The sequence below is a fragment of the Ovis canadensis genome, chromosome 14 (assembly GCF_042477335.2).
Source record: "Ovis canadensis isolate MfBH-ARS-UI-01 breed Bighorn chromosome 14, ARS-UI_OviCan_v2, whole genome shotgun sequence".
NCBI classification, from domain to species: domain Eukaryota; kingdom Metazoa; phylum Chordata; class Mammalia; order Artiodactyla; family Bovidae; genus Ovis; species Ovis canadensis.
Genome location: NC_091258.1, coordinates 68,355,702 through 68,372,016, shown reverse-complemented (window position 1 = coordinate 68,372,016; position 16,315 = coordinate 68,355,702). Strand labels below are relative to the sequence as shown.

General features: G+C 52.3%; 1 protein-coding gene across 2 annotated transcripts in view; it reads right to left on the bottom strand.

Annotated features, from left to right (window-relative positions):
* Positions 1–10,253: 10,253 nt before the first annotated feature.
* The window catches only part of LOC138419035 (galactoside 2-alpha-L-fucosyltransferase SEC1), a 27,614-nt gene continuing 21,552 nt past the window's right edge, over positions 10,254–16,315 (bottom strand). For both annotated transcript variants that reach the window (XM_069551131.1, XM_069551132.1), the window contains one exon: positions 10,254–12,150. In XM_069551131.1, the coding sequence (XP_069407232.1) occupies positions 11,126–12,150 (1,025 nt within the window). In that variant the 3' untranslated portion in view covers positions 10,254–11,125. The remainder of the gene's footprint in view (positions 12,151–16,315) is intronic.

The following is a 16,315-nucleotide window of genomic DNA, read 5'->3' as shown; positions in this document are numbered from 1 at the left end:
GGGGTGTGGCAGGACACTGGGCGGGAGGCAGCCTGGAGAAGGGGGACAGGTCCTGCTGGGCCCGGGCCCCTGCCTCTCAGCGTCCTAAGTTCATTTATTTTGGCAACCAACTATTAGCACTTACCTGGCCTACCGACCTCATCCCATCTGCACAGCAATTCTCTCTCAAGGTACAGCGAGGAACAACCCTGGAGTCACAGAGGTGAAGTAGCTTGCCCACGCCACACGGCCAGAAAGTCAGAGAAGCTGGAATGTGAAGCCAGGCAGGCCAGAACCTTGGGAAACACCTGGTAGGTAGCAACTCTTCTCAGTTTCCCTTGTTTCAAAAGATTCTTGACGATTGTTGGTGTGCTGCTGCTGCTGCTGCTGCTAAGTCACTTCAGCCGTGTCCGACTCTGTGCGACCCCATAGACGGCAGCCTGTGAGGCTCCTCCATCCCTGGGATTCTCCAGGCAAGAAAACTGGAGTGGGTTGCCATTTCCTTCTCCAAAGCATGAAAGCAAAAATTGAAAGTGAAGTCGCTTAGTCGTGTCCGACTCTTAGCGACCCCATGGACTACAGCCTACCAGGCTCCTCCGTCCATGGGATTTTCCAGGCAAGAGTACCGGAGTGGGTTACCAGTGCCTTCTCCGGATTGTTGGTATATTCTGGGTCCAATCCTGAATATTTATTGGAAGGACTGATGCTGAAGCTGAAGCCCCTGAAGAGCCGACTCATTGGAAAAGACCCTGATGCTGGGAAAGATTGAGGGCAAAAGGAGAAGGGGGCAACAGAGGATGAGATGGTTGGATGACATCACCGACTCAATGGACATGAATTTGAGCAAGCTCCAGGAGATGGTGATGGACAGGGGAGCCTGGTGTGCTGCAGTCCGTGAACTTGCAAAGAGTCGGACGCAACTGAGTGAGATTAGATATTATTAGTTATTTTCTCATATCTAGAAAAGCGCTAAATGCCTTCACGGTGATATCTGCTCCTTGGTGACTAGCAGAAGACCTTTTGTAAGATAAGTGCTTCATTGCATGAACTCCCCCTTCACCAAAATCACATATAGTGGCCTTCCCCCGCTACCTCTTTGGAGCAGGTTCTCAGAGCTATCTGAGGCACTGTCTCCCAGACTGCAGTCTCCATTTTGGCCCAAGTAAAACGTAACTCGCAACTCTCACGCTGTGCATCTTTTGAAAGTTGACAGCAGGAACCCCCTTCCCCCATCATTTTAGCAGAGCTATATTGTAACTAACTTAAAAAAAAAGTATTTATGTTTTGGCCTCATTGGGTCTTCATTGCTGTGAGGCTTTTCTCTGGTTGCGGCGAGCAGGCTTCTCATTGCGGTGGCTTCTCTTGCTGTGGAGCACAGGGCACGCGGTTTCAGCAGCTACAGCACGTGGGTTCAGTAGTTGTGGCACACGGGCCTAGTTTCTCTGCAGTATGTGGGATCCTCTTAGACCAGGGATTGAATCCATGCCCCCTGCATCGTTTACCACTGAGCCACCAGGGAAGCCCATAACTGGTATGTCAGACGGTGCTTGTCTCCGGCTGCCAAACTCAGGCACAAGATTGATGAAGAATTTAACTGATGGGGGGAGGGCGGGCGGCGAGGCGGGCATCACCAGAACCCCCAGCAGTCCCGAAACACTGAAGGAGGGACCAGCAGTGCCCCCACTGCCCATCAGGTGACAGGAGGTCCCTTCACCATCTACAAATGTCCCTCCTCAGCCTTCCCCTGCTTAGAAAAAAAAAAAAAAAGGAACCTGAATCCGATCAGGCCTCTCACTGTAATCAGCCGTTTTCAGAAAAGAGAAGGATAAAATTGCCAGTAAATCAACACCATGAGGACAAGGTCGGCCAAGTCCAGGAACTGAATCACTGGCTACAGGACGAATGACCTTGTTTCCCCAAAGAGCCAGTGATGTGAAAAAAAGCAGCAGGGGGCTTATACTACATGCAAAATAGATGTGAGACTCAGAAGCGGATTTTTTTCAGCTGTACGAATGTCCAACAGGTTGTTGAGAAATCATGGGTGGGCAGGATAATTCTTCACTGTGTTAACTTTTAGCAATCCTGACCCCTCAGTGCTCCGTCCGCTACTGTCGAAAAGTAACTGTGACAACACAGAACGCCCTCATATGTTCCCCAAACGGCCCCTGAGGGACAGTGCTCCTGATCTGAGAACTTTAACTCTTCTCTTCTCCTGTCTCAGGAACTAGGATGCACTGGTAAACGCTTAACAACCAGCTCCCTGGAGAAGAAAACCCTGCATTTTATCGATTTCCATGGTGTAAAAAGTCTCACCATGACTAATAGCTTCATAGGGTGTAATTTTCTGTATGAAACGAACAGATCAGGCAAATCAGGAAAGATGGAAAGTGGTTGCCAAGGGCTGAGGGGAGGGAGGGAACAGGGAGTGCTTGTGATGGAATTCTTTCTGAGGGCGTGGAAATGTTCAGGAATTTGATAGGGGTGATGGTTGTATAAGATTCTGAGTGTGCTAAAAAATCACTGTGCCGTATACTTCAAAGTGGCAAACTGATTTTTGCTGTAGTCAGCCTGTCATAGCGAAATGAAGCCAGACTCTGTGGCGGGGCTCCAGGGCACAAAACCCTTTCTGTGACCCTTTCCTTGAATTCCAAAGGGCAGGTTCGAACAGTTGCCAACACGGGAAGGGAGGGCCAGTCAAGAAATAGTGCTGGGACTTCCCTAGTGGTCCAGGGGCTAAGACGCTGTGTTCTCAATGTATGCAGGGGGCCGGGGTTAATCGCTGGCCTAGAAACTAGATCCCACATGCTGCAACTAAGAGTTCACGTGCCTCAGTTAAGAGCCTGCATGCCACTACTATGGTTCAGAAGGTGAAGAGCCCACTCACCAAAGCAGGAGACACAAAAGACACAGGTTCGATACCTGGGTCGGGAAGATCCTCTGGAGAAGGAAATGACTTCCTACTTCAGTATTCTTGCCTGGAGAATCCCATGGACAGAGAGGTCTGGTGGGCTACAGTCCATGGCGTCGCACAGTTGGACACCACTGAGTGTGTGCATGTTCACACACGCGCACACACACACACACAACTAAAGATCCTACATGCCACATCAAAGAGCTGGTGCAGTCAAAAAAAAATAGATATTTATTTTGAAAATTCTCATTATTAAGAAAAATAAAAAGAAACATTAGTGTGGACTTGGGGGCAGGGTCCTGGTTCCCCTTCAAAGGATAACATTATCTCTGAGATCTTCTGCAGAACTAAAACCCCACCAAATGCTGTTTTCAACGCATTGGCATTCTTGGGCATCTTTACCTCACCTTCCCAGGCTTCCTCATTCCATCTGTAAACATTTCACGATGCTCCTCAGACTGATGAGAATATTTAAAAATATGTAACAAGCATCTTGCTGTTACTACATCTAAATATTAACAGTCATCTCTGAATACCACGTAATACCCAGCCTACATTATAATTTCCTGGATGATCTCAAAGCTGTCTTTTTCCTTTGAATCACCACCAGCTACATCCTCATGCAAAAGTGAAAATGCCCTGGTCTCTGCCCCAGAGCCCACCTGTAATGGCAGACTGTGCTTTTAAAAAATTTTTAATCTTAGTTCTGCAACCAGGGATGGAACCTGTCTCCTGGCAGTGGAAGCACACAGTCCTAACCACTGGACCACAGGGGAATTCCCAGCACCCTTTGCTGTGTGTGTGATGATGGCTGATGGCTGATCCTCACTATATGTGTATAACACCACGTTAAACAGTACCTGAAGGCCTCTGTTCACTCGGCCCTGCCTAGAATGTACTTCACGGGATAACTCAGAGGACACACGGGAAAATGCACACCTTCTGGACACAGGACGCTGATTTCAGCCTCAGTTGCTGTGTAATCCTGGACAAGCAACACCCCCTCTCTGAGGGTTAAAACAGTGCCTGACCAGGGACTTCCCAGGTGGTCCAGTGGTTAAGATGCTGGGGACATGGGCTGGAGTCCTGATCAGGGAACTAACATCCCACATGCCGTGGAGCAACTCAGCCCTGTGTCGCAGCGAGAGAATCCACATCCCACAACTAAGACCCAGAAACAACTATTTTTTAAAAAAAGAAACAGGGATAATTTCTTTAAATAAGTTAAAAACAAAAATGATGCCTAGCCAAAGAACTACATATTATAGGAAATGTCCAGAAAAAGCAAATCCAGACACAGAAAGCAGGTTGGTGGTTGCCGAGGGCCAGGGTGCCGAAGCGGAAGTGAGGTGGCTTCTCTTTCATTGGCCACGAGGAAGGAGCCTTATCTGGAGCTTGTAAGCGATAAGGCTGAATCTCCTGAACCCCAGTGGAGCCTCAAATGTATCTTGTTCAACAGACCCAGACTCCCTGGCTCCTTTCAGTCCAAGAAGGCCCAAGAGGGTTGTCCCACCCGGGGACACTTTCTGGTTGGACTCAAATCAACACGTGGGGAGGACCCAAGGGACCCCCCACCCCCACCCCCACCCCAGCTGGGTTGGTTTGGTTCCGGTCCAGGCATCCAGCTGACAAGCGCAAGTCTCTTCCGTTAAGATAACGCTCACATGATGTTAAAGGGCTCTGAGCGTTTCGGGGACTTATTTATAAGCTGTAGGTCATCCCTGGGCCACACCTGTATAGCCTCTGGCAGCTTCCCAGGTTCAGCCAGGCCCCACCCTGCTGGACTCAGCCCCACTGTCCTCTTAATGGCCCCTGGCTTCCAGGCTCTGAGCAGGAAACCTAGATCCTGGGTCAGGGCATCCGGGGACTTGCCAGCTGTAATCAGCTTGTGTCCTAAGCCAGGAACTCAGTGCTGAGCCAGTGCTTGTTCAGCCCGTTCAGTCAATATTCAATTATCACTGCTGTTTGTTTTACAGGGTTATTAGAACAGCATACTGCAAACCGGGTGGCTTAAAACAATAGGAAATTATTCTCTCACGGCTTTGGACACTAAAAGCCAGTCTCTGCCTCTGTCATCCCGGCTTTCCTGCTGGAGTAAGGGACCACCCTACTTCACTGTGCGTGTGTGTGACTCTTTGCGACCCGTGGACAGGAATTCTCCAGGCAGGAACACTGGAGCTGGTTGCCATGCTCTCCTCCAGGGGATCTTCCCAACCCAGGGATCAAACTCATGTCTCCTGCATTGGAAGGCAGACTCTTCGCCACTGAGCCACCAGGGAAGCCCTCATCTTAACTCATTACATGTGTAAAGACCCTTTTCCCAAATATCACATCCTGAAGTACTGGGGGTTAGGATTTCAACCCATCTTTTAAGGGGACACAATTCACATTTCAACTCCTAACAAACACATAGGATGCGCTGATGCTGTCTGGAGTGCTGGGCTGTGAGAGCTCTGCCTTCAGAGACCCTAAGTAGTCCCCCTGTTCCGGTATCCTTGTGTCCCCTCTGGCAAGGAGCAGGGGGAAGGTGTTGAGGGGTTTGCAAACCCACTAAGGGCCTAGGTTGCTTCAGTCGTGTCCAGCTCTTTGAGATCCCATGGACTGTAGCCGACCAGACTCCTCCGTCCATGGGATTCTCCAGGCAAAAATACTGGAGTGGGTTGCCATGGGAGAAGGCAATGGCACCCCACTCCAGTACCCTTGCCTGGAAAATCCCATGGTTGGAGGAGCCTGGTAGGCTGCAGTCCATGGGGTCGCTAAGAGTCGGACACGACTGAGCGACTTTTACTTTTCAGTTTCATGCATTGGAGAAGGAAATGGCAACCCACTCCAGTGTTCTTGCCTGGAGAATCCCAGGGACGGGGGAGTCTGGCGGGCTGCCGTCTATGGGGTCGCACAGAGTCGGACACGACTGAAGCGACTTAGCAGCAGCAGCAGCAGCAGGGTTGCCAGGTCCTCCTCTAGGGGATCTTCCTGACCCCGGGATTGAACCCTCACGATAAGTCTCCTGCATTGGCAGTTGGGTGCTTTACCACTTAGTGCCACCTAGGAAGCTCTAAAAACCCACTAAGGAGCTTAGTGAATATTTCTTGAATGAATTAGTGTAATTTATTATTAGCAGCCTGGAGAAGGAAATGGCAACCCACTCCAGTACTCTTGCCTGGAAAATTCCACGGACAGAGGAGCTTTGTAGGCTACAGTCCATGAGGTAGCAGAGTCGGACACGACCGAGTGACTTCTTTTCAGAATAACTTCAGAGTGTTAGCAGCTGGCTAGTTCCTGCTTTGGCCCTGATAAAATAAAAGTCGACTTCCTCTTCCAAGTAAGGCATTTCAAACACAGAGAAGGAGCTGGGTCCCCTGAGTGTCCAGATTAAACAGAGCTCAGCCCAGCATGCGGGCTTCCCTGGTGGCTCAGACAGTAAAAGAATCTGCCTGGAATGTGGGAGACCTGGATTCCATTCCTCAGTTGGGAAAATCCCCTGGAGAAGGAAATGGCAACCCATTCCAGTATTCTTGCCTGGAGAATTCCATGGACAGAGAGCCTGGCAGACAACAGTCCATGGGGTTGCAAAGAGTAGACGTGACTGGGTGACTAATACTTCACTTCAGAACAGTCTATGGTGTTACTCCACTCAGTGCTCGGAAGCCAGCCCATGCCTGTTCTGTCCACTGGCAGGACCCTTCCTCCTGGAGACCTCCTGGGAGGTCTTCCCCCAGCACCTAAAGGTCCCCAGGATGTGCAAGAAAAGACGTGCAGGAAAACAGCACCCTGCTTCCCACCCATGGGTGCTATGACAGCTCCTCACAGACTTCACCTCCATCCTCCAAGTCAGGTCTGCAAGAAATGTCACCTCTCTTCATTATTTTCTGTAAACCAACCTGATTTTGACTGAGATGGTACAACTCCCCTGGAATGTACCTGCGGGGAGCTGTTACCACCACCTCTAGGTCAGCTGGGATTCATCTGGGAGAATATATACGCCAACTTCAGTCTCTTTCCTCTTCTGATTTCTGGATGGATCTCAGAGAATAAAGACCCCGGCTTCCTCTTTCCTCTTCTGATATCTGGACTGTGATCTCACTGGTCCGAACCAACAGGAAGGCGTACGGCAGGGGAGCCCACAGATCCTGTGTTGGTCAGTTCCAGGCTGCCATAACAAACATGCCACAGCCTGTATGTCTTAAACGACAGAAATTTCTTCCTCCCAGTTCTGAGAGCTGAGAAACCCAAGGCCTGCTTTTTGTGTTCCCAGTGAGAGTCCGCTCTAATAAATATATTTGTTAGATGAATGGTGTTGGAGAAGACTCTTGAGAGTCCCTTGGACTGCAAGGAGATCAGTCCTGAATATTCATTGGAAGGACTGATGCTGAAGCTGAAACTCCAATACTTTGGCCACTTTATGTGAAGAACTGACTCACTGGAAAGGACCCTGATGCTGGGAAAGATTGAGGGCAAGAGGAGAAGGGGACGACAGAGGATGAGATGCTTGGATGGCATCACCGACTCAAAGGACATGAGAGTTTGAGTCAACTCCGGGAGTTGGTGACGGACAGGGAGGCCCGGCATGCGGCAGTCCATGGGGTGCCAAAGAGTCTGGACATGACTGAGTGACTGAACTGAACTGATTTTGGCAGCTGGCCAACTTGCCGGTTGCCCTTATAAAAATAAAAGTTGGGGGCTTCCCTGGCGGCTCACCGGTGAGGAATCTGCCTGCCAGTGCAGGAGACAGGGGATCGAGCCCCGGTCCAGGAAGATCCCACATGCCTGTGCAACACAACGATTGAGCCCAAGAGCTACAACTGCGGAGCCCATGGGCCTCAACTACTGAGGCCTATGTGCCCTAGGAGCCCGTGCTCCACACGAGAGAAGCCACCACAGTGAGAGGCCTGCAAACAGCAGCTAGAGAGTAGCCCCCGCCCATCGCAACTAGAGAGAAACCCACACAGCAAGGACGAAGACCCAGCCCAGCCAGAAATAAATAAAAAATTTTAAAAACTGTAGGAAAAAAAAAGTTAGCAGAGACAGACATGTCTCTCACTTCTCTTATAAGGGCACCAATCCTCTTTATGAAGGCCTCCCTCTTACAACATAATTCTTCCAATACCTCCCAAGGGCCGACCTCCAAATACCAACACGCTGGAGATTCAGGCTTCAGCATCTGAATTGGGGGTGGGAGATGAACACAAGCATTCAGGCCGCAGCTGATGACATCAGACAGCCTCCCAGGGTGCAGGGCAGGGTGGGGAACACTGGAGATGAGATCTGGACCGGCAACAGAAAGAGGTGAGTACTCCATTGAGACGTGCCGTGCGGCTGCCATCCACTGCTGTGCTTGGGCGCCGCCACACTTGACAGAGAGCCAGAAGCCAGGTATCGGTTTCCTCTAGCCTTCTGGCCTGAATCTCTCCCACAGAGTTAACGTGGGGGAAAGATCCCGGCTCAGGCAAATTGTCCTGAGGAGAAGGGGCTGGCCCTGAGAGAATGGAGGGAAAGAGAGAAAGGGAGAAAAACCCATCTGACTCTGGGGGGCAGGGCTGGGAAGGAAGGCTGGGAGCTAGTATGGGTTGAGCTGTGTCGCTACAAAAATCCCTGTATTGTGACTTCCCTGGTGGCGCGGTGGGCAAGAATCCACCTGCCAATGCAGGGGAGATGGGTTCGATCCCTGGCCGCAGAAGATTCCACTTGCTGTGGGCCAGCTAAGCCTGTGTGCCTGGAGCCTGTGCTCCACAGCAAGAGAAGCCACTGCAACCAGACAGCAGCCCCTGCTCGCTGCAGCTAGAGAAAGGCCTCACACAGCAACCGAGAGCCAGTGCAACCAAAAGTAAAAAAAAATTAATAAATTAAAATTCCTACCCCCAGAGCCTCAGAATGCCATTGTATTTGGAGACAGGATGTTTCCAGATGTGATTAAAATGAGGTCATTAGGTAGGGCCTAGTTCATTATGGCTGCTGCCCTTGTAAGAAGAGGGACTCTGGACACACGCATTACACTCCCCACGCATGCCAAGTCATGTGGGGAGTGGCTGTCTGCAAGCCAAGGGGAGGGGCTGGGAGCAGACCGCGCCCTCACCAGGAAACCAGCTCTGCCGACACCTTAATCTCAGTCTTCAAGCCTCCAGAACTGGGAGACCATGAATGTCTGTGGTTTAAGCCACTCTGCTAGAGTTTGGTAGTGCTAGCAAACTAGTACAGCAGCCTCCAATATGGCCCTACACCACCCCCACCTCTGGGTATCACGCCCTCGGGTTGGTCCCTCCCACACTAAATCGGGCTGCTCTGGGCATGACAGAAGTGGCGCAGTGTGACGAGGGCTTGGGCTTCTCTCTCTGGAGGACTCCAGCTGCCGTGTTGGAAGGACACTCAAGCAACCCCACAGAGATCCCCATCAAAGGAATCTGGCCAAGAGCCAGCAGCAGCAATTTTCCAGCCATGGAAGTCGACCCCAGTCAAGCCTTCAGGTGACTGTGGCCCTGCCTGACAGCAACTTCCCTGGACATCCCAAACACAGTCACTCAGGTAGGCCACTCCCTGATTCCGGACCCACAGAAACGGTCGTTATTGTTGCTTAGTCCCTCAGCCGTGTCCGACTCTTTGTGACCCCATGGACTGTAGCCCACTGGGCTCCTCTGACCCTAGGATTTCCCAGGCAAGAATTCTGTGCGACCCAGAGACCGAACCCGGGTCTCCTGCATTGGCACAGATTCTTCACTACTGAACCACCAGGGAGGCCCACAGAGACTATAAGTAATGACAAGTTATTGTCGTGACTTTAAGCTAGCGAGCTCTTCGTCACACAGCGACAGGCAGCTAATACAGAGCCTCCCTCCTCAACTCCCTTCCCCTTCAGACGCTTCTCCTGCGTTAACATCCCTGCATCCGTAACCCCACATCATGATGACACCATCAAGGCCTTAAGAAGTAATGTGCGCGCATGCTAAGTCACCTCAGTTGTGCCCGACTCTTTGCGACCCCATGGACTGTAGCCTGCCAGGCTCCTCTATCCACAGAGCTCTCCAGGCAAGAATACTGGAGTGCGTTGCCACGCCCTCCTCCAGGGAATCCTCCCGACCCAGGGATCGAACTTGACTCGGGTTCGACTGGCATTGCAGGTGGGTTCTTTACCACTAGCACCACGTGGGAAGCCCCTAAGAAGTAAACAGGGCCCCTGAATGGCTCTCGGGAGATACAATATTACCAATATATGAACAGAAAGGTGTTCAGCCTCACAAGGATGCCAAGAAATGGAAATTGAAATTAAAAAAGACACTTGGAGAGGGTTTTTAAACAGGAAAGAGATGTGACTGAAATGTTTTCAAAGCCAGTGCAGCTGTGTTCAGAGAAAATTCTCAGTGAACCTAAATGATTGTATGTTACTTTTTTTTAATATCCAAAAAGGAGTAAAAATATTGCTTATCTCCATGCTTTACACCAAACACAAGGAAATCAGTATTGAAATCACTGAATCCAACTCTAGTCCACATTAGGGCCCCTCACAGCGGCACGAGGTCCTGCGGGCACGGGCACGGGCACGGCCAGGGTGTCAGTCGCCTGCCCGCACGCTGGACGTGGCTGTGGCAGTCTCTGTGGCGCCCCCCACCCCCACCCCGTGGCCAACCTGCTGCTTCCATGACGTGCGGACTCGGGGTGTCCTTGCCGCTGCCGGCCAGGCCTGGGGTTGAGTCCTGCCATCTCTGGGAGGCCCTCCCATGCCCCTCCTCACTTCCGGGGACTCCCCCTCCTCACCAAGGTTACCTCCCCGAGATCTTCCCTCTCAAATCCTATGTTCTTTCCCATTCTTTCATGATCTAAGGCCCCATCAAGCCCAAAGCCCAAATTCTTTAGCTGCCTCAAACACCCCAATCAAGGGCAGGAAGAGTTTCATTGCAGAACCCTCCAAGGAGGCAAGTACCAAATATTTGGGCTCCACGTTCCTGGAGCTATAAAGAAGGAGAGGGCAAAATTACGGGTCCACCGCAAGGCCGTCCAAAGGTCCAGGCCTGCCAATCACAAACCTGTGAGTGGCCAACCCTCACACCTGTTTCCAAGGAACTGCATGAACTCGTGTTCTCGGAAGGAGCCTGCGTCAGGTTCGTTTCTCAGGTAGAACACTAAGGCACAGAGAAATTAAGTCACTTGTCCATGGCCACCCAGCTGGGAAGCTGAACAGCCTGGATTTAGACTCAGGCATCCACGCCTGTTGGGCCCGATGGGGCGGCAGGGACCCGGGCGTAGCTAGGGGTGGCTCTCTCTGGCCTGCCCCAGGTTGGCTGCGATGCCTACCCACTCGGGCAGGAAGGCCGCCTGGGGCTTAAAGATCATGCGGAATCGGGAGCCAGGCAGGGTGAAGTTGGCCAGGTAGACGGTGCTCCCCCCAGTGAGGTAGGCGGCCCAGATGCCGAAGGTGCCCACGGTGATGACGGTGTGGTTACACTGCGTGAGGAGCGCGAAGTCCCTGGCCGGTGAGCCCTGGCGGCCGTTGCCCGCAAACACCACGTCCTGGTGGGAGCTGTTGATGTTCCTCCGGCACCAGGCCATGTCGTCGCTGGTGATCACGAAGAGTGGGCTGTGGTGGCGAGCGCGGAACCAGCCCAGGGCCTGCTGCAGGTAGTCCCGGTCGGCCAGCACGCCCTTCCACACGGTGGGCATGACGCGGACATAGTCCCCCCGGCGCACGTGGACCCCCACGTAGGTGCTCGGCCGGCTGCCGTTCACCCGCAGACCCCGCAGGAAGTTCTGGGCCTCCTCACGCACGTGGGCGTGCAGGGTGAACTCCTGGAGGATCTCGGCGCGGAGGTGGTGGTAGAAGGTCCAGGAGCAGGGGTAGCCGGTGAGGCGCACGTACTCCCCCGGGATGTGGCGGTACTGCTCCTCCATCCAGTCGTTCAGGTAGTAGTTCTCCCAGGGGATGCTCCTGGCCGTGGCGTCGTGCAGAACCGGGAGTGTGATTCGGAAGATGGGGGCCAGCGTGCTGTGCATCTGGGGCGGGATGAAGGCGGCGCGCCCGTTCATCTTGGCCAGGGCGTACAGGGTGGCGTACTCCCCCATCTGGTTCCCCAGGCGGCCTATGGCGTTGATAGTGAACACGCCCCCCGCCGGCAGGTGTCTGGGGAACAAGACCACGCGACCTGCATAGGCCCAAGGAGTGGGCACCAGGGCCAGGCGCCGGTGGCAGTGGAAAATGGTGGACACCGCAAAGATGACAAAGAGGAAGCAGATGGTGGACGAGGAAGGGCAGGTGGCCCAGAATCTCCTGGCGGCTGCAGGAGGAGAGATGACTTAATTTAGCAGGGGTGGCTGGGCTGGCATGAGCTCCTTCGTCACCCCCCAAACCAGCCACTCATGTGCTCACTCAGCCCATCCGGAACACAGACCCTGAACCCCTCCAACCTGGGTTTAAGTCTCAGCTCCAGCCTTTATAAAGCTGTGGGACTTTAGTCACGGTACTCCCCCTCTCTGAATCCCAGTTTCCTTGCCTGTTAAAAGGTGTGACTGGGACTTCCCCAGCAGCTCAGTGGTTAAGACTCTGCCTTTCAAAGCAGGGGATGCGAGTTTGATCCTTGGTCAGGGAATTAAGACCCCACATGCTATGTGATGGGACCAAAAAAAAAAAAAAAAAGAGTAGAGGGGATGACGAAGTCCAACCACTTGGAAGTGCCAACATTCAGCCGTGTTTTTTCCTACACAGTCCTTTCTTATGGTTCAACCTCACAGAACTACCTCAGTTATAAGACTTTTAGGACAGTGCTTAGCACACAGCAGGCACTCTGTAAGTCTTGGAAAATAAAGACTTCCGGCGCATTTACTGTATGTAAACCTGAGAGCTCACAGTCTATTAAGGCTGCATAGCGTAGAGGTTCAGAGCATAGACTCTGAGGCCAGACAGCCCAGGTTCGCGTGCACACTCCGCCTCCTTCTGGTGGGCAGCCCCGAGCCTGTTCTTTACCTCTTGGAGCTCAGTCTTCTTCATAAAATGGGGTTAACCAAGCGCCTGCATGAAGGATGTTTCTGGAAGGCCCCCTGCATGGTAAGTGCTCCCTGCTTCTGTCAGTGGACGTGGTGGATTCCAGCTGTCTACAGGGGCCCTGACGCCCTTGCCCCTGACTCAGGGTGGGGCCTGTGATGGGCCTTGGCCAATCAAACATGGCAGAACTGATGTTGCACCATTTCTCTCTCTTTTTTTTTTTGACTGTGCCATGCAGCTTCTGGGATCTTAGTTCCCTGCTGCTGCTGCTGCTGCCTGCTGCTAAGTCGCTTCAGTCGTGTCTGACTCTGTGTGACCCCACAGACGGCAGCCCACCAGTCTCCGCCCTCCCTGGGATTCTCCAGGCAAGAACACTGGAGTGGGTCGCCATTTCCTTCTCCAGTGCATGAAAGTGAAAAGTGAAAGTGAAGTCGCTCAGTCATGTCTGACTCTTAGCGACCCCATGGACTGCAGCCTACTAGGCTTGCCTGGGATTTTCCAGGCAACAGTACTGGAGTGGGTTGCAAGCTGCCTAGGTTTAGCTTTTATATTAGGTCTCTGATGAGCGCTTCTTTTCTGTAGGTAACCACTTGACTGAGATAATATTCCAATACCATACAATTCCCCCATATAAAGTGTAAAATAGCTTTTAGTATATTCGCAGAGTTAGGCAAGCATCACAATGACTTTTAGAAAAATTTTATCACCCCCAAACGAAACCCCTTAGCCATCCCCACCCCCAATCTTCCCCTCCTCTCCACCTCCTGAAAGCTAATCTGCTTTCTGCCTCAGCGGATTCGCCTACTCTGCACATTGCATGTAAATGAATCACACACTAAGGGCCTCTTTGGGACTGGCTTCCTTCACTCTGTGTCACGTTTCCCAGGCTCATCCACGTGGCAGCATGTGTTAGCATGTCACTGATTTCTGATGTTCTCCTCCTCGGCTCTGTCTCCTTTTATTTATCAGTTCATCAGTTCCTAGACACCTGGGTTGTTTTCCTTCTGGGGCTATCAGGAATAACATTGTTATGGACATGCATGTGCAAATCCTTGTGTGGACCTAAGCTTTCATTCCCCTCGGGGGTTTACCTGAGAGTAGAATTGCTGGGTCGTGTGGTAACTAACTCTGTGTTTAACAGTTTCGGGAACTGCAGGCTGCTTTCCGAGCAGCTGCCTTATTTTCCATTCCCACCAGCAGCGTATGAGGGCTCTGATTTCTCCACATCCTTGCCAACACTCGCCACTGTCTGTCTTTCTGACCACAGTGGGAGTGCCACGCTAGCTCAGTGAAGCCTCCACTTTTGAACTCACCCGGGTCCCTGGCAGTTCCTGCCCCGACTCCACGGCTCTGACTGGGCTCCATGAGCCTCAGCTTCCCCATCCGTGTAGTGGGGTAGATGAGCCCTTCTTCAGGGGCTGCTTCTTTTCCAGGCCACCGCGCCCCTCGCTCTCCCCTGGGCTCTGGGAAGCGGTCTTCTCACAGTGCATCTCCAGTGTGTCCTTGCCTTCTGTCCCCTCCTTGCTCTGTTCCCTGACCAGCCATGTCTGGCTTCCCTGTGGCCAGGAGACCCCCAAGGCCCCACAGGAGCCCTGGATTGTGTGGCCCTCACTCTTCCTCATCTGGCTCCCATCTACCCACTCCAGGCTCCCCATCTGTCCCTCCGCCGGTCCCCTTAAATGTCAAGGTTCTGTGGGCCTCGCCTCCACTCTCCTCTTCCTCCTATATCCCAGGGTCCCTCACTTTATTAATCTGATCCCTTTGGGAAATATGAACACTCTCAAGCCCTCCTCAAAGGTCTCCCATTAAGTGTGGGTTCCCAGTGCAGTCAGCTGGCTCTTACCACATGAAGACTAAGTTTATGTCACGCTCCCTCTCCTGAGGTGTACAGGAAATGCCTCTAAAAAGCCAATTAAATCTGTCCCTGAGCCCCTCTGCTCTCTGGGCTGGTGATAAGTGTGAAGTGAAGTGAAAGTCACTCAGTCGTGTCCGACTCTTTGCGACCCCATGATCTATACAGTCCATGGAATTCTCAAGGCCAGGATACTCGAGTGGGTAACCTATCCCTTCTCCAATGGATCTTCCCAACCCAGGAATCGAACTGGGCTCTCCTGAATCGCAGGCAGATTCTTTACCAGCTGAGCTATACTCTGTCCCAATCTGTACCACAGCCTGCCCATCTCGGGCCCTTCCTGGAGTCCTACTCTTTGGGGTGGTGGGTGGGGGGGTGGTGGCGGGGAGCAGAGGAAGGACTTGAGCCTCTGGTCAGCTCACCCACCTCAGTCAGAGCCCCAAGCAGGTCCCAAACCAACAGGCAAGCTGAGCAAGGATTGGAGCCAGGACTACTAGGGAGGAGAAACTAGGGAGGCTCAGGACAGAGGGAGCCCCTACTCAGGGTCACCTCCACCATGTGTGACCCACGCAGCTGCACAGGGCCCCTGCCCTGCTCCAGCCATCTAGAAATTCTCCATGACCACGGGCAAGGCAGCCGGTTTTCATTTTGCCCTCGGTTCTGCCAATCAGGTGACTCAGATGGTAGAGAATCTGCCTGTGATGCAGGAGACGCAGATTCGATCCCTGGGTCGAGAAGATCCCCTGGAGAAGGGAATGGCAACCGACTCCAGTATTTTTGCCTGAAGAATCCCACGCACAGGGGAGCCTGGTGGGCTAAAATCGATGGGGTCACAGGGTCGGACAGGCCTGAGCGACTAACACTGCTAATCAGGCAGGTGGCCAGTCTGGCTACTACGTCTTTGAGTCTCAAGGGCTCCCTCTCCTGGTCGCTCATCAGCCTACACAGCTGAAAAGCCACGGGAAATAGTGAATCAAAGCTGATGAAGCCCAGGGCTGGTTTCCCCGCTTACATTCCGGTCCACAATTCCTTATCGACCACTTTTATGAAGATTGGAGGTGAACCCCAACCTGAGTTGAACTCATCTGGAGACAAAATTTTAACCAATGTGAGGCTATTCATAGACTTATTTTGGAGTGAATGCCCACTTGTTCTGCTTGTAGAAATAATAACATTTGATTTGGAGAAGGACATGGCAACCCACTCCAGTATTCTTGCCTGGAGAATCCTGTGGACAGAGGAGCCTGGTGGGCTGCTGTCCATGGAGTCGCACAGAGTCGGACACAACTGAAGCGACTTAGCATGCATGGTGAAGTTGAACGGTTCTATGAAGACCTACCAGATCTTCTAGAACTAACACCCAAAAAAGATGTCCTTTTCATTATAGAGGACTGGAATGCAAAAATAGGAAGTCAAGAAACACCTGGAGTAACAGGCAAATTTGGCCTTGGAGTACAGAATGAAGCAGGGCAAAGGTTAATAGAGTTCTGCCAAGAGAACGCACTGGTCAGAGCAAACACCCCCTTCCAACAACACAAGAGATGACACTATACATGGACATCACCAGATAGCCAGTACCAAAATCAGATTGATTATATTCTTTGCAGCC